We start from the raw sequence: 18,858 nt of genomic DNA on the forward strand, positions 1-18,858 counted from the left end.
ACACATGAATAATAGGTCAGATATGATCGAACATTTTCATTTCAAACGCTGACGAGCCGGCATATCTCTTCTTTTCCAAGAATCTCAATCAATAAGCAGTCACTAATGTGTTTGACTGAGTGAGACGCCTGAATCCATATTTAAATAACAGGGGGTGGGGGCATTGTTGCACACATCATCTCCCTCAAGTTATACGTGATTAGGCCCGACTGCATTCACATTTGAACACATTGACTGTTAATTACTCACTCTTTTTTTTTGGAGATTCGTGATGATCGCTGGTGCCTTTAACCCCAGTCTGTCAGGATCACAACCCCTGCACATTCCCGACACAGGCCTTCCACACAGCAAAGCACAGAGGGAGGCTGCCAGATAAAACATAATAAAATGACACATTCCCTTACTGAGTAGCACCGCCATGATGGCTCCAGGCGCTACCTTTGTCTCCATCACAGCGATGACTAAAATCAAGCATTGTAACGCGACACCCCTGATTTCATGCAATGTTGTGGATTATGGATATGAATTGAATGCTCAGCGCTTTTTTTGTGTTCCAATTTCCAAATTAGGATTTTCTGCCTTCATAATGACACAAAGCATTCTCTTAGTCAAATCAGTGGCAGCTATTTATATGAGTAATCGTTCACCCAGCACTGAACTGCCAGAAAAAGGGATGGCTTTTAAAGTAATGCTGCAAAACAAAAGGAGTCACTAAATGAATGCAAATTGGCTTCTCTGTCTTTCTCAATGTCCATCTCTGAGAACACAGCTCAGCTGGCCAGGAAGAGGAAACAAAACAGCTGTTAAAGAAAGCTCATTTGGTAAATAACCCATAACGCTATGTTCACTACCAGTTAAGCTCAGAATAAAATGTTCAAATAACCACCCCTCCCTCTCACGAGCAGCAGCAGCTCATTCCTCTCTGTCTTGCATTTCAACAGAACAGGGCATGAATGCCTGACAAGTAGGCTATCATCCAAGAGATCATTAAGCACAAGGGTTGAAGTGCCATCTTCAGTGCCATGGCAACAGGGTTGAGAGATGAGATAAAAACAATGCGAGGCAGGAGGCAGGAGGCGGGGCGGGTGCTCAACGATCGCCCTGATCGATGGATCTCTCTTTCTCTCTCCCTTTAGAGGCCAGGCACAGGAAGGGGAGGCTGGAACGGGGAGGACAACGAAAGAGAGGAGGGGGAGAAAGGCCAAGCAGCTTTAGGGCTTCATAGGTGCACTAACAGTGGGAACTGTCTCTCTTCAAAGCGCCGATCGTTTTCTTCACAAGGGTCTAATTGAACATGTCAAACAGTGCATTTGCATGGGAATGATTATTTTTACTTTGAGGCTAGGCGGAGCCAGAGGCCTCGGATCTGTACCAAAGAACAGCAGTGTGGATGTGTGAACGCTGAATGAAGTCACTGATTCCGTATCAAACCAATTTGCCTGATTATTTTATTGCTGTTTCTAAAAGTGGTTCAGGACCTCACAAATCTGAGTGTATCAGATGGTCTTTGTGCAACGATCCACACAGATCAGCCACACTATGCTATAGGTTTGTGAAGCATAAGCACTTTTTGTGAGTATGTGTGTGTGTGTGTGAACACAGTATCTATTTACCTCTTCTCTTTCTACGTAACAGCCGCTTCGAATATGATAGAGGTGAGCTGAGAAGAGCGGGTGTATTATCTTTTGCAGCTGTCAGCACTGTTCGCGGTTTTGTGCTGAAGCTCGACGGGGCTCCCACTAAATGCCATCAGGTTACGACTGTGGTTGTTTGCTTTTTTAATTATAGCAGGAATGCTTTTTGAAGCGTGCGATAAGCACTCCACGACTCCCCCTTACTCCTGGGTTGCATGCACACACAGCAGCACCCGTGTGCACCCACAAACGCACATGCAAATGTGCGAGACATTCACAAAACCCAGTTTGGGTAGTTGTCTTTCTCACAACATGTGCTAATCAATCTGTTGAGAACAATCTGTCAGGAAATCTTTAGCTTTAAACAACCCACTGTGAATAGGGATGAGGCCCTTTCCATGGGGCAGGGCACTGCAGGGACTTAGCAATAGCTGTCTTTACGCATCCCAGAGTGTCAATAAGGATTATGAGAGCGAGCTTTTATCTCTCCAAACACACAGACCAGTCACTCATTTAAATGGATGAACAATTCAGGTCTGCTCAATAAATAAAAAAAGAATATACTTCCATAAATACATTCAAATCCCAACACCATTCAGATTCTAGCACCATATGCTTAATTTAAGATCTAATCTCCCTTTTTCTATTTCCAACAATTCACGGAAGCCAAATCTTTGTACACATACTTGTTTAAGACCTCAAAGGATAAACACAGACTACCTATTGTTGATGGCAATGCACCTTTATCCTCAACTTAAGACCCACAGTTCCTTTGAGAGTGCTCCTGGCAGATGCCGTATGCAAAGCAGGTGCACTGAGGGAAACATGCCCGACAAAAGAGACATTATTGCATTTCACAGCCTTCCAAAAAGATGAGCGGAATATTAAAGGTGACACAACTGTATTTACACATAATTTCAATAGACCTAAAATAACCTCGTTTCTATCTTGCTCTATCAAATAAAAGGAGGCAATAAAATCTGCCAAGGGAAGAACAAATAAAAGCAAATTTTGACATTTTGCTTTTTGACACCTTCCATTTATAGGTCAGAGGAAACACCAGCCGACCTCTCATTGTTTTTAAATGCCATTTTGTAAGGCTGGAAAGCAGGAATTAATTAATGTGTGGGTAGCTGCCACTGTCAAGAGGCAGCACATTAAAATCAATGATTAATAAATTCAAAACACACAACAAACTCAGCTGGGAGATGAAAATAGTATTGTGTGCTCCATAGGAAGCAGCCCCAGTGCGGGTCCTCCCTCCGAACGAGGCGTCCACTCAGATGGCTAATGGAAAGTAGCCGGTGCCAGCTGTGTGCCTGTGAATAAAATCACTTTAATTAAAGGAATTACAATGGAAAAGGAACCGGGGATGTGTGGAGTAGTATCGACAGGAAACGGCCTCTCATGTCTAACACGCACGCAACACACTCACATACACACACAAACACACATTATGAAATCCCATAAAGACTTAAAAGAACAGAGTGCCTTTGTGCTCGCATTATTAAATAGGCCTAATCCACACATGCTCTATTGTGCCATACAGCTCTAAGATCTATTCCAAATATGTCCCCTTCAGTCTAAATTATAAGAGAAGATACAGATACTTCTTTTATCAAGAAAAACATGAGAATGGAGCACTTTGCCAAGGGTTTTTTTGAAGTTCTGGGTCTGCAACAGACCCACGTACTAATCTTGATTAAATCCACAAATGAACATTTTTTAAAACATTTGATGCCTTTGGAACCCCAAAAACGATAACGTACAGTTTTCATCTGTATTTGTTCAATTCATTTATCCTTTTATATAATTTATGTCTCCCCACCGTGGTACATAGAACGTGTAATGTAATGTAATACTGTAATGGCAGTGTGCCTGTTAACACCAGTACCCAAGTGCAATCACTGATCATTACCTATACCACAGTATCCTCTATGACCATTGCCATATAAATACATATTAATGCAGGAAGTTGGGGGAAATTTGGACAGCCGCCAGTGGACTGCCTAATGACTAGGAAGTTAACCAGGGAGCTGTCAGATTGGAAGTGGTCAGCTGTGTGCTATATGCTTGTTATCTTTATCTATATCAATATAGTTTATATTTACATATATATATATATATCTTTTTTGTTTTTAAACAAATTACCCTGAATTATGAGCACAACGTCTCAAAGAGCTAGAGTATGGTGTCAGCTCTTAGTGAGATCTGCTATATATTTGCAACCCTCTCCATACAGGAAGTAATGTGATTAAAGGGTGACTCCACCAATTTTACAAATTAAGATGTGTTTACAGGTCTTGAGGAGTACTACTGCAAATGTGAAAAAGTGGTAAAAAGCCGTTTGTGGCTCCAGAGGAAGCTGCATAACACGGAATAATCTGAATCCACTAAGTAACTAGTAACTGAAGTTATCAATTACATTTAGTGGAGTGGAAGTATAAAGTAACAGAAAACAGAAATACTGAAGTACCTCTGTACTTGAATAAATTGTAGTAACATTTCATCAGTGGTTATTCTTACCTTTGACTAGATCCCTGGGAGATACAGAGCTGTGGTTGAAGATGAAATAATCTTTGTATATTGTAAAATAAATAAGCAGCAGAATAAAATGTCAAAGAAGAAGAAGGTACTCTCTATGGACAAAGGTTGTTGCTGATTGGACAGATGCTCTTTCCTTGTTTTTAACAGGAAAGAAAGACACCATTTACATATGCGTTACAGTGGATCCCACTACATTTCTCAAAATACCAGCCCAACTAGTTGCCCCACCGACCTGTCCACACTACCCGACTAGCCAATAGACACTCTGGAGGTTGAGTGACCCAGAGAGAAGCATTACCCACACAACAGCTCATACACTTCTGTGTTAGAACCGCAAGGAGTACAGACATTACCAGTTTGAGTTTACAGTCTGATGATGGTCTGAAAAGATGGACAATGCATCCATCCAATCAGCAGCATTCCTTGTCAACAGAAAGTACATATCTTTTATGGTTGAATTTAGTTTTATAGATTTAACTGCCATGGACTGATGCATTAATGTTACCTATTTTGTCAGGGTTATTATTGGTCAAACTATGTGTGTAGTTGTGAGGTGTGTGTATATATTTATTTAATTTCCATTATTGAAGATTTCCTAAGAAATTGTATGTTTATATATTCGTATGATGTCAGAATATTGTGCTGTGACTGTATATGCTTGTTGGTTTGCATACTCTATTGTGGGGGGACAGATGAAAATAATAATTATCAGCTAATGAAAATGCGAGTAATCTAACCCTTGTTCTGTAGAGATACATCTTCTCAGTGACAGATATTGTTGAATACTCGAGATCAGCAGTAAAGCCTGATTGTAGTATCTGCTCCTCGTTGAGCTGTTGTAAATCTTAAATTTTAACATTAATTCTACACTATGAATCACAAAAGACTTCACAGTGCATGATGGATTTAATCAGTTTTTCACCTAATGAGACTTAATTTTTCTTCAAAGAATCCAAAATATAAAAGACCTTAAACTATAGTAGAAAAAAAGAGTAAAAACTTTCATACAGCTGATACTGGACTTGCAAGTTTCAGTCCAGGATACTAGCTCACTGGCTCATTGACTTTTGATGAAACAGAACCATCCTTAAAGGGTAACTTCACCAGTTTCACACACTAAAGTGTGTTTACAGGTCTTGATGAGCACTCCTGCACACATGTAAAAAAAAAAAAAAAAAAAAAAGACAGAAAAGAAAAAGCAGAATAAAGCCTCTTGTGACTCCAGAGGAAGCTGCACGTGATGTAATGAATTACATCCAGTGATGTCACCAGAGACATAAGAAAGAGACAGACAACTTAAGGCATTTTGAATAGAGAAGTCCATAACACCAGAGGTGGCAGTTGTATGAGACATTTTGCGTCCCTGCCCCCCAAAAGCCATTGTACTTTTTAGTGCTCTGGTAGAACGAGCTAACATCACGATGCAGCACTGTGTATTGAGCCAAGGCAACTCAAACATGCTTTACATGGGCATGAAATGATATTAAAAGACATTAGAAATTGCATTTAAAATGCATTAAAACAAGTAGGAAGACATCAAGAAACCAAACATTAGAACAGAAACAGAACAGGCTAATGAAAGAATTGGTTGAAAAGAGACAAGACTAGAAAATAGAATTCACAGAGCAGTTTAAAGCCTTAAAAATTGTTTCAGTGAAAGGCTGTGTCAAACAGAACGGTCTTCAGCCTTGATTTAAAAAGAGCTTAGAGTTGGAGCAGACCTGCAGTTTTCAGGGAGTTTGTTCCAGATATGTGGCGCATTAAAATGAACGCTGCTTCTCCACGTTTAGTTTTGACTCTAGGGACTGAAAGCAGACTTGTAGCTGACGACCTTTAGAGGTCTGAATGGTTCATAAGGTTGCAGCAGATCAGAAACCATTCAGTGCCTTATAAACCAACAGCAGGATTTTTAAATCTATTTTTTGACAAACACCAAACTTCTAAGTGTTTTTTATCAGATTTGACTGGCGATTCCACACATGCAGTTTTTATGTATGCTTATTGATCTAGATTGAAGCCTGGTCTTGCTAACCCGATATAATTGCCTCGGGGGAATAGCCAAGATGGCTGCCAAACGGCAACATTTGACTTAAGGGACATTAACGTCACTTAATGACTAAGTTGCACAGCTGGTAATGTAGGTGCCGGGTTTTACACAGGTTATAACGTACAATATATAACTTCTGCAGCTAGGAGGCTCTCTCCTGAGATGAAACAAAAGACTTTGAGCAGGCGTGACCTGCTGCTGAGCTGCTTAGAGCCGGCTAGAGAGTGAGGTGCAGAGCCAGATCCTCCACAGACACAAACACCTGGCGGTCAAATTCGCTTCACAGTTGGTTTAAACACTATTCATGTTAAGATTAGTCTCTTCCATCAATTTCCCCAACAGCGACGTAGTGACAGCCAACCACATGAAACGCATCATTACTTTGAGTACACAAATCAACCAAATGTTTTTAGACATTTTTATGCAAGATTCCTACAAAGTATGCCTCTAACTACACATCTGGAAAGTTAAAAAAAAGTAAGTCTAATGACATAGATGCATACACAGTTTACATCCTCATTCAAAACAAGAGACCCCAGGGACTGAAAGACAACACATTATAAAATCATGTAGCTCAATTTCTTCAGAGTGAGGTTATCATCATTTTTGTGTAGGCCTACAGCACCTTCTTATTCAAGGATGAACAATGCAGGAGCAACAAAATGTGAAGCTGAGTGCTTCACACAGTCAACTACCAACCTAATAGCAACATAAAACACAAAAAGAAGTAAAGCTCCGCACAAAATGCCTCCGAATTTTATGAAAAAATGGTGGATTCGTGGAGCATGCTTACATTTTTCACATGATTGGTGATCTCTGTTTTAGATGTTGCATTCTCATTGGAAACATGGCGTGAGGGGACGAACTGTACTCGGTAAAGGGAGAATTAAGAGGCGACTGTCACAGACAGGCCAGTTAAATATCAGCCAACAATTAGTGTGACCCCTTTGTTAAAATGTCCATATACTTTAATTTTGTCATGGAGGTGTCTGGATTAAGTCATGTTAAAAAGGTACATTTCTCTCTCAGGCACAAGGCGTTTTCATGAGCCATCTCAGAGGAGGGAGCATGAGGCTGGCGTGAGGGGCTCCGTGGTTCGTCAAGTGGTCCTGCATGTTATTAGAGTGGCCACAAGAGGGAGGCAGACACACAGGCAGGCATGAACATCAGAGGTCCCTGAGTACTGTATTTCAACACAGTTTCTCGTAGTCTAAGGGTACTTCAGGGATTCTAGAGGCCCCTAAACAATCACCAGCCCTTCATAAATTCAAATTAATCAACTGGAAATCATTTTGGTACAGTATGTGCTGCTGTCATGTTTCTGATAACCGTACACCCTAAAATAAACGTATCCCTTTGAGGTTTTCAAAGAGAGACAGCAGTCGCAGCCTCTGTATAGTCAATATCTCACTCCACTGTTGTGAATTAGCCTTAGTCGATAAAATATTTAACAGTAAGAGAATAGAAACTAAGTCAGCTGGTGACATCAAAGTGTCTGCTAATACACACTGCAGCAACTTGTTTACATGGGATGGTGGCAAGGCCCTGGGGGACGCGTGGCCTGGTTCTAACTCTGCTCAGCTAGAGCAAACGTGTTGTTTGGCATTGGCAGTGTCAACATACAGAGAAGAAACTAACCACCGGAGACAAACAAGTCTAGATCTGCGCTGGTGGTTAACATGAACTTCAGTGCGGTGGCTGGTCCGGCTTCTGTGCGGCTACTCCATCACAGAGCTGGTTCCTGTGGGGCTGCTGAAAGAGTCTTAAAGAAGTCTTCAGTCTAAAATTTGGATTAAGACACTTTATTTGTCACTGTTGGTATACAATGAAACGGTACAAAAATGACAAATCAATAAGATACATATGAGGTGACAGTATCCTCTATCTATATTTAATAAATAAAAGCATGGATGGGTCAGGTTAACAGTGACAGCGCAAACAGTGCAGTATTAAAAGGCACGAAACAGAGACGTGTGAGCATTGAAGCAGTGTCCTCTACCTGTACAGATTACATAAAAGGCACTTAAAGGCAGACAACAATACAATTCAACAGGGATTGCATGAGGAATGAAGTACTTATTACAACACTGATACAATGCGATATGAAAATGTTATATTAGACATGTAAATTGTATTATATGTAATAAAGTTTAAGCAGATGAAGCCATCTCAGTTATTCTGAGCGGTTAAAATCAATTTTGATTTATTTCATAACTTTAAAGCACACACCCAAGACATTAAAGGGGCACTTTGTAGTTTTGGAGAATTCAAAAGCAGAATTTTGATGACTGCAATATAGATGAAGTAATAACACAAATTCCGAAAAATTTACATTTTCCATAAACAAGCTGTTCTCAGAGGAGCTTAAGGTCTCCAGAACACTGTTTGAAGCTAGAAAGGTGGCAGGGTCTGCCAAATATAAACACAGTAAAACAGTATAAATGATGTTGTCCTTTAAGCTCAGTTTGTTTATTCAGTCATGAAAGCAAAGAGTTTGTTTATTTAGTAGGAATAAAAGTAAAAGTAAAAGTATTTTTTCAGCAGAAAAATCAGTCAATTAAGATCATTCTCTTTTAAATTAAAATTCCTTCCCTAAAACTACACAGTACACCATTAATATAAGATATATATATATATATATATATATATATATATATATACATATATATATATATATATATAGTGAAGATTCAAGCGTTTCCACCTGTGTACACGCTTGTCCTTTTCAAGGTCACATCGGAGCTGAAGCTGATCCCAGCAGACATTGGGCATGCGGCAGGGTACACCCCTGACAAGTCTCCAGCTCACCACACGGCTGACATGTAGGGACGACCAACCCCACATTCATTTGAGAGTGACCAATAAACCTCACCTGACTGTGGACTGTGGATATGGATGTGCACTTTGGAAGAAAGCTGGCGTATCAGGAGGGAACCCAAGCAGACACAGGGAGAACACGCAAACTCCACACAGAAAGGCCCTGCCCCAGCCAGGCACCTAGCTAGGTGCCAGATTTTACAATGTTAGTACAGTATATATACAGTATACATGGATATACATTATGCAATACATTAAAACATATGCAGAGTAATTGGTGAATATCTATAAAGTAAGGAAAATGAACTATTCATGGGTGTTGTCTTTTAGTTTCCTTTGGGATCTGTGCAGACATCTCACTACTCTGATGTCACTGATGCTCAGTCGATGTTCTGGGCTGTTTTAGAGCCCTCCGGTCCTTTGCCTCAGACGAATGATGCCAGTTTTTGATGTTGCCTGTCAGGATGCTTTCTGTCGCTCCTTTGTAAAAGCTGACAATAACTTGACTCCATGATTTTGCCTATTTAAGTTTTCTGTACTTTAGTAGTTATTAGGAAAAAACAAGAAAACCGCAATAGACAACGCAGAGTTGAACTACATGTCATGCTGCAGCCTAGAGATGAGGTCAGGCTTTGATATCAAAGAAGAGGAATTCAACCGCACTGATCTAGATCACTCTGTTGTTGTGTAGTATAATATGTGCTGAAAATTAATTAAAGCATAGATAATACAGGCAACACTCCACTAAATAACTTTGACTTATCAAATATTCACTCAGGTGATTTATTTTACAGTAATAAAATGATTCAGCCTGGGCTTAAGCAAAACCTGAAAACTAACCTGACAAGGTTTCCTGGCTTTACTGAGCCTATCATTAGTGATCTTGCATCCCAAAGCTGGTTATCAACTGGCTCTGTAATCTCTGGGTTTATCAGTCCAGCAACAAGCAACATCACCAACAATGAATGAAGAATTTAATGTCCAGTTAGATGAAAGATATATCAGGCTAATTTTGTTGAAGTCACAGCAGAAGATACAGATGGCATGGAGGCCTCCACAGTATAGTCAGTTTAAATAGAAAAAGACGAACACACATGAAAGAGTCAAAGTTCATGTCAAACTGAACTGTTTCTGCTGCCGAAACCCAGAGGAAAGAGAAGACGTTTATGTCTGTTTAGGTCATACCGTCAGGAATCCCATCAGAAATGAAAGACTTGGATTTAGCGTCGTAAATTGTCCCTGTGTTTGTCAGATCTTTGTTCAGAGCAGAGTGCTACAGAACAGAAAGCTACAATAATATATTTCCCTATTAATTACTTGTCACTTTTCAAGAAACTCTTACTCAACAGTTTTGTCCCTGTCGGGAACCTGTAGGGCCTCAATATTCCAGTGATCTGATTGGTCAGAATGCAGATTGTTGGCAGATTTAACTCACTGCCATTTCCACAAAACTTGGATGGTGGATGACTCTCGGCCAAGAATAGACCCCATTAACTTTTGGTGTGGATCCAGGAATTTCTTTTCTCACTTTCTTAAAACATTTTGAGATAGTGAAAATGTAAAAAAAAGAGCGACTACCCTAACTTCTCAGGGAATAATGCAAGGATCCTTGATGAAAAAAAATCAGACCTATTACGTGGCTGGTATCTACTATACTAGTGAGTTCGGGTTGATGTGGATCTGTTGACCTTAATTTATGGTAAAACGTTGATGGGGGGTTTCAAATTTGGCAATACCGTTCTGAGTTTGATATGGGATTAGGCTTGATTGAACTGTTGGGTCTTGGTGGAAGTAAGTGATGCAACTTGTCAATATTGTTTTTATTGCTGAACAGATCTTTGTTCAACTTACAATATTACATTAAAGAGCACGTCTAGCTGCTGCCTCTGCTGCTCCTTCACTGACTGAAGAGACTTCTGGAGTTCTCTGAACTGGGACCAAGACCCAATCATGACAGAAATGTTCTGCACTGCACTGGCTTTTAATTCCAAGATCTTAGAACTATGACACAGTCAAGCTTCAGTTCTGTATAGTTTTGTTCATACAGACACAGAAAGACTCCACTTGAACTTGTTTTGATTGATTTATAGCTTCACAGCTCGAATTTTTGAAAACAAAACAAAAAAACCACAGTATGAGCTGATTGGGAACTTGGTGTTGATGCCTTTGTTTCCGATATGTGATGTTGTCACTGTACTGCTAGTCTGCTACTTTAATGATGGTATATGTGCATGTTTCTTTCTTGGTGTGCATACAATAAACCCAACATAAAGGATCACACTGACATCTAGTGGACATCTAGTGCAATTAACACCAGAGTGAATCTGATTTATTAAAGAGTACAGAAAAGACTAAATGGAGGGATTTCCACTTGCATCTTTTTGCCAATAATATTTCAACAATACATTTGTCCAAAATACCAAGTGCTAGAATTGTATGCAACAAGTTTGCATCACCTCTAATCCAAGAGGCTTCAACAATTCTGAATTGAAGCTTCTTTGATGAGGTGAAACATCTTCAAGAAAGTGGGAAAAGTCCAGTTGCCTACGATATAGCACTTATTTCTAGTATGACCTGGATGACTGAGAACCCTCATCAACAATTGTCATAATAGTTTATAGTCCATAAAGCAAAAAAGGAGTCCTCAGAAACTGTCTTCAATGGAAAACATTTAGCAGCATTTTATTTAAAACGTCAAAATAGAAATCTTACATTTTGGTGGTGTGGGGGGATTAAAATAAAAGTTTAAATACAATCAACATTTTAGCTTCTGAAGCCTGGCTGGTTCACTTGCCCATTTAGGTAGCCAAGCTACTGGTCCCCAAGCAAAACATGGTCATGTTGTCCAATAAGATGGCAAGAGTAGAACCAAAAACTAGAATAACACACCATTTCATACACACAAACACACACACACACACACACACACACACACATACAGTCTTTACCCTCCATCATGAATAGCCCACTTTTATAGCAGCACATAGAGCCAAATATGACTCTAGGAATAGTTTTTGGGCAAATGACGCCACTAATAGATTAAAACCAGCAATCACCACACAGACGCACACTAAATTAAGTAGAGACTCCATAAAATGTCCATTCAATTTGGCCTCTGCATAGAAAAGAAGAATGGCAACCACTTACTGTCAGTGTGGTCGCCAATTAATGCAAGCATTTGGGTGCAACGCTGTTCAAAAACAAAAATCTCCTCGCGCCGTCCCATCCCAAACAGTCACTTGCTTTGTGTTTTCATCCAAACTGGAAGGCTAAATAGGCAACATCAGGGACCATCCAAACCATTTGCTCACTGTGCATCAGTGTTTCCCAAATTTAGCCAAAGTCAGTGCGTGCACCCACTACAAAGACATTTAAAAGCACCTGGAACAAAGAAATCTGCATGACTTTGAAAGGAGAAAATACCATATCCATCAATGACTTCCAACTGAAAATCCAATGATACATGAGTGTGCCGTTACTGCAGAGTTGCTGTTCAGAGTCAACACATTCGAATTGTTTTTCTTCTGTTTACAGCTGTCGTCTTGTAAGATTCCGTGTTCGTTCCACTACTTTGGAAGAGGCCGTTGCGGGGATGGTGTACGCATCCTCGGTCTGATTTTCAGCTCTGTAGCATCCACTCGGACCATCGCTTCAGTTTTCTCAATGCTCAGAGGGGGAGTCAGGACGCCTGAAGGGACAGGACAGTTGCCATGACGCTCCAACTCCACATCCTGGTAAGAGTGGGCCTTTTCCTGTGTGCAGAAGAAATACACATAATCACTGTCCAGTTTCCAGAAAGCAGTAGAATAAGGTCTATTATGTACATTTTACCAGCATACTGTGGCCAAAATGAAAAGTTGGCATTACAACATTGCGCAAAATACGGATGGGTTCAGATTTTTACATATAAATATATAGATCACAATCAAATTTACATCAAGTTACAGCTAGGCAAGACAGTTGCCGAGCCAGAGACCACTATTCAAGAGTATCAGTCTTTGTAAGTGTGAAAAACCAAGATATTTTCAACAAGAGGACAGCACAATTTCCAGCCATATTTGCACCAACAAAATCGATTACTTCCAAATGTTTGGGATTTTTAAAAGCCGAGAAAAATCATCATTTTCTTCTCATTACATTAATTCCACTTACCAGCCATGTAACATAGGAGGCATGGGTCTGGATGTTGTGCATGTCATCTGCAGGGATTCCTGTGAATGTTTTCATGGGTGACCCTCCAACCTCCCGCAGCGCCATGGCAAAAGGCACCATCCACCTCACACACTCCTCTACCTCCACCCTCTTCAGAGCTGAATAGACAAGGGGGAAATCAAGGCAACACAACCAGGGTTACAGCAGGAAAACATAAACTATAAAAACCCATTTATAGGTACTGCGATATCATAAGAAGAGTACATCTCCATTAAAAAGACCATTTTTTTTGTTTGTTTTTTTTACCTGAGACATTCTCCACCAGCTCCAGGGAAGAGAAGTGAAACAGGGCTGAAGCAGCAAGAATGCCATTAGAAAACTCAAGGCAACGCACATCTAGCATACACAGGTCCAACAACTAGGAGAGAGAAAAAACAGGAAAACCAAATGCAATTAAACACCAGAGCATACCTCCAAACAAGTGGTCATCTTTGGCAATTATGTAAATACCACTTATCGCAGGTTGTGGAGGGACACTGAGCAAGGCTCACAGCACGCATGCAGAGCTGTTCCCTTTCCTACTCTGATCTATGCTGGACAACTACACTGCATAAACCATCATATCTGCTTCTCACAGCAGTATGTTCATGTTAGTTTTGGTTTTTGATTTATTCAATCAAAACTTCTTCCAGATTCATTCAAGCTGAATTGCATGATGCTGCCTGTACTTTTGTCAAACAGTTCTAATATAACTCATATGTTCTGAGAACAATACAGCATAACAAGATAATTTAACTTTCCATCTTCCGGTTAAATTAGCAATAGCCACCATCAAAAATCACAGCGACACATGACTCTGCCATATTAAAAAGGGACAGGATGCTTCCGTTTCTGCTGTGTCTGGTGATTACTGCTGCATATTCATACGGTGACGTAGAGAGGAGGGAGGAGATTGCCAACTCTAAAACAGACAGGAAGTCTGCTAAAGCGATAACATTTACAGCAGCTTTAATGAAGAATTCAAATGATATATCAATTCATTAGTAAGGACACACGCACTACCTCTGCGATCTGTGTGAAGGTAGCCTGTGGGTATCTGGGGATGAGCAGCTCGTCTGTCTCCTTCAGGTAGGCCACCTGCATGTAAACATTGAGCCAGGATATGGGAGTCTGTGGGCTGAGACTCCAATTCAGCTCCTGTGTTAGAAAAAAGAAAAGAGGAGAGCAGACAAACAGTTGGTGTTGGAGATGTAAAATCTTCACCAACAGAAATACTACTACATAAATCTAGATAAAAATCAAGCTCTTTCACACTGCCAGGATTGTAATTCCTTTACAATAGACGTGCAATAAAATCACGACACATGCTGCGATCCTTTAGTGCTTCCAGTAACTAAGGGCCAATCAACACCAAGTTTCATCAAAGCCCGGGACAGGGGTAGGTTGGGCATATGATACACAGACAAATGCAAACCAGCACTTACTGATGTGTCAAGGAACAATGAGTAGTTGTTGTTTTTTTACCTTCATAATAATAATTTCCATGCTGAGAATCTCATCTTCAGTGCAGGCTTCATCTGTAACATAGGCAAACTGGTGGACTTTTGGAGGATACATCTCCTGCGGGACACAGACACAAGGGAAGAGCATTATAATAACTAATCATACAAACAAATATCTTTTCAAATGCTGAAGCGGCAGGATGATTTGCAGAAAACCCACAACAAAAGACTACAAAGAACTACAGACTACATAACAGAACATCCTGTAGAGTCAACCCATCTTACCTCTACTTTAGCAGCGATGAAGAGACAGGTGATGCCTATGAGCTGCAGTGTTGATTTGAACACATTTCTCTGCGTGGCCATGAAGCGATCAAAGTAGTCCTGTGCGAGGTGATAAGTCTCCCTGTGCAGTTTGTACACTTCACTCACCTAAAAACATGAACACAAACACATCGTCACTCACAATTTGTGGTGGGTTTAGGCTAGGTGTTAATTATGTACTGTACACCGTCTGTCATCAACGCTTAGAAATGTCACCAATTGTGATTATGTTTTGAATTGAATTTGTTTATTTACAAGTTCAGATGCTGGATGTGACGCCCCTTTAGCTCAGGTAAGACACAAGGAAGATAAATGCCCAAACCCTGCTTTCAATATGTGATGGACAGTCTAATTAGTGTTGACAGGGAGTGACTTCTGTTCAACTGTTGGACAGAATGGAATGTTACAATAGAAAGGATTTATTTGCAATAAAAATGTCCTCTTGTCCTCCATCTGAGGCCTGTTTCATCATTTTGGGGTTGTTAGGTGGATCTGTGTGAATCATTATTCCAGTTTTAATAATCCGTCCATGTTCAGCACAAACAAACATCTAATTCACTGACATGTTGACTTGAACTCAGTGGAGCTGCTTTATGTTGTTATCAGTATCAGTTGCTCAAGAATCATCCTGCTCTAATATACAGGTCATAGCTAATATAATCCTTTATTAGTCCCATGATGATAAAATTTGCAACAACAGCAAAATAACAATGGGAATATTTTGGATAAGAAGAACTAAAATATAAAAAGGTGAAAGGAGATGGGGATGCTCACTATTGAATGTGATTAGCCCAAATGAGGGATTGGATTCTTTCAGAGACACGAGATATCACCAGTCATTGCAGCGCATTATTTCATACTTCTTCTTTCCAAATGTATGCTTTGGTGGAACAACAAAAGAGGCATTATACTGGTCACTAAGATATTTTACATACCTCCATGAGCCAGTCCAGGAGAATTGCCCTCATCTTTGGCTGCAGATGAGGATGGTTCTCCATCATGTGGACATCCCTGGTGTAAGTCTTATCCTTCTCCAACATGTTGTTCCATACCACATCCTTACTGGCCCAACTGGTAACAAAAAGAGAGATGGAAACAATGGCATCTCTTGACTGGCACCCTTGTTTTGCAACATGTGCAAAGCTGCTACAAATGCATTTTAAGTATAATTGTGGATACATAAACCTCAGGATCAACAGAAAAACTGAAGAGAACACTAATCTAGTTCCTACAGGGCTTTCCTGGGCTGCAACGCTAGTGAGGACAGTAGCAGGGTTTCTGCCTGCATATTTAAAGCCCTGCAGCCCGGGAGGCTTAAGTAGAGTCTCCACTGGGCCTAGGCATCAGAAAATAGCTTGAAAGTGTAGGTTAAAGATGAATTTTTTGCTTGAGTGTTTGGTGAACTCCTGTAGAGTAACTCTGTGTGCAGATTGTGTGCGAGACGTTAACGAGTATCATCAGCATGTGCAAGACAGTGACTAATTAGTCAGCAGTATAGCAGTGACCGAAACAGTATGGTTTTGCTGTTTTTGGTTAAGAAATGCTACAACTTCTCAAAATCCAAACAGAGTTCCCTTTCTCATGCTTTTCACCAGCATGCAAGGGTGAAGGTGGCCCCTGCCAGGCCTGACACTTACGGAAACCCAAAGATAGTGATTAAAAGGTGAAGGAGAAAAACTATTAACTGCAACAGAACCGCAAAAGAAGACATAGGCAAAGCCTAGACATTGTGACCTTGGCTTAGTATGTCTTTAATTCAAAAAACTCATGAGTATGTGCTTGGATACAAGAGAGAGCACAGGTGGCTGCAGGACATAGCATCTAACCTAAGATAATCAACAACAGTACTCACCACAGTGCAGGAAGTGGTGCACAATGCACAGGGGTTGTAAATATGTTGTTAAAGTTATAGTGGGGGAACCCTGCATTTATCAGGGTGACTGGTTGGTCCTCTTCCTGATCAGGTGTGGGAATCCACCTGTGTGGACTTGTATAACCAGGATCAGGACTCCAGCCCGGCTTCACAGGAAGAGGGAGAGCAGAGAGATGACACAAAGAAAATATGAGGGTTAAGGCTCAGTGACTGGGCCAAGGATACATTAACAGAACTGGGTTAAGCGAGGCACATATTTTGACTCCAAGTATTAAAAGATAACCATGTCTACCTCACACTCGCGCTGCTTCTTCTTTGTCATCTCTGCAACCTCTTCATCGTCCAGATCTTGTAAATACTGAGGACCAATGATGGAAACCTTTGTAAGTGATTGAGGTCAACAGCAGCACAGAGCTGGTTCGATCTCATTTATTTCCACCACAGATAATACACTGTGTAAGGTAAAAACAGAATCATGTCCCCCCTGGGATGTTTTGCTTTGCAAGCACCAATAAAAACATTTTTTAAAATGTTACAATCCACAATATCAGCTGCATCAATACTTATACTTTGGTACTTATTTGCCAGGACTGATGAATGTATGTGACAGCAGTTTTATATTTTGGGCCAACATTTGCAAACTAGCAGCAGCTGAAAATTGAGCAAAGGCCACCTATAGGCTAGTCTACAAGCCTTTCAGACTACTCACAATGGCAACATCTGCCTTCCTCTTTCTCGGTCGTACTGTAGTTTCCTTGGGCACATCGGGAGCAACAGACTTAGGTTGTGTCTCTTCCCTGTAACAACGAACAAAATAAACGTGGCTGTAAGCTTTCAGAGTCAACATACAACATTTGAAGAAGCCTGAATAAGCATGTTCATATGGTCAAAATAAGGTACTATAGCTACTAGCTAACTACCCGGATGGCTAAAGCTCCATCAACTTTTCTTTCTGTCGTCACACACTTTGATTGACGCGCTTAAAACTGCAACAGATAAACGGATATTAAACTCACCGTTGTCCCCGCATTATACTCAGAAAGATTTGTGTCCGTTGTGGAGTAAACCTGTGAATGAGAAATGGTTTCAAGTTTTATTTTGGGGTTTAAGAAAACACATTCAATCACTCCCAACCCCCACTCTGAACTCCCTCCTTCTGACAAAGCCCAACTGAGCCTGGCGCGGGGAAATGGAAACAGTACGCAATGTTAAAAGTCGCTAAAAAGTACCACACAATGCAAGTATGTTCACGAAAATAGGCGACAATGCACAAAAGACGCTATATTCGCTGCCTAGCTTGATCATTTTGTGTATTTCTTAGGGGAACCTGATTATTTCCCCCCAACAAGTTTGGACAGCTGGCTTGCCACATAATGGCCGCAAGACAGGCACAGCTAGGGCGCCTATTTTCTCAATTCACCATTTAACATTAAAAGCAACACTCAACACCAAGCTAACACAAACGACGTTTAAGTATGAGCGTCCATATAAAGTTTAAATTTATTATCTTTAGTCCATCTTGTTCCGGTGTAGGCAGCATTGAACTCAGCATAGCAACAAAAGTTGCAGCAGAAGCTAGCTAAACTCACTCGAAGTTCGGTTTCATCCACTCACCTCAAGACTTCGCCCTTGAAGTTCACTCTTATCCCAGTCTCAAAAAATCAATTAATATCGTCTAACTTCACCGTCGGTTGTTCTGGCAGGGAGGTGCTCTGGGTGTGTGTGTGAGTCCAGGCCGGGCTAGTTCCTCTGAGCTGGCGCCTTGCAGGGAACAGATGACTTGAAGCATCAACGTCAGGGGGGGGAGTAGATTTAACTTGGCGCTAAACGTCCATCTTCGCCGCCTCTTTATAGATGAATTTCTTCTCCGTTCGCCACAGTTTCACACCTGTAGCGATAGGCAGAGCACGCTTGTTTGATAAAGTTGGTCTATAAAGTGCTGAAGAAAAGGAAAATTAAGTT

The 18,858-nt window shown here is 40.7% G+C and overlaps 1 protein-coding gene across 1 annotated transcript; it reads right to left on the bottom strand.

Moving 5' to 3' along the window:
• Nucleotides 1-11,701: 11,701 nt before the first annotated feature.
• On the bottom strand, nt 11,702-18,807 carry ccne1 (cyclin E1). The gene is made up of 12 exons (XM_030415195.1): nt 18,511-18,807; nt 17,913-17,963; nt 17,606-17,693; nt 17,189-17,254; nt 16,876-17,042; nt 15,959-16,094; nt 14,985-15,131; nt 14,722-14,817; nt 14,260-14,394; nt 13,504-13,615; nt 13,198-13,355; nt 11,702-12,797 (listed from the first exon to the last, which is right to left on the bottom strand). Exons 2-12 carry the CDS (start codon nt 17,924-17,926, stop codon nt 12,612-12,614), a joined length of 1,305 nt encoding a protein of 434 aa, XP_030271055.1. The 5' UTR covers nt 17,927-17,963; nt 18,511-18,807; the 3' UTR covers nt 11,702-12,611.
• Nucleotides 18,808-18,858: the final 51 nt, after the last annotated feature.

The sequence above is a fragment of the Sparus aurata genome, chromosome 4 (genome assembly GCF_900880675.1).
Source record: "Sparus aurata chromosome 4, fSpaAur1.1, whole genome shotgun sequence".
Taxonomy (NCBI): Eukaryota; Metazoa; Chordata; class Actinopteri; order Spariformes; family Sparidae; genus Sparus; species Sparus aurata.

Excerpts from the sequence above, each read along its gene's own strand:
- ccne1 (XM_030415195.1), bottom strand. Across the intron at positions 15,132-15,958 it reads TCCTGGACTGGCTCATGGAG|GTGAGTGAAGTGTACAAACT; the intron begins GTATGTAAAATA and ends TCATGTTTTTAG. Across the intron at positions 14,395-14,721 it reads TGGAAATTATTATTATGAAG|GAGCTGAATTGGAGTCTCAG; the intron begins GTAAAAAAACAA and ends TTTCTAACACAG.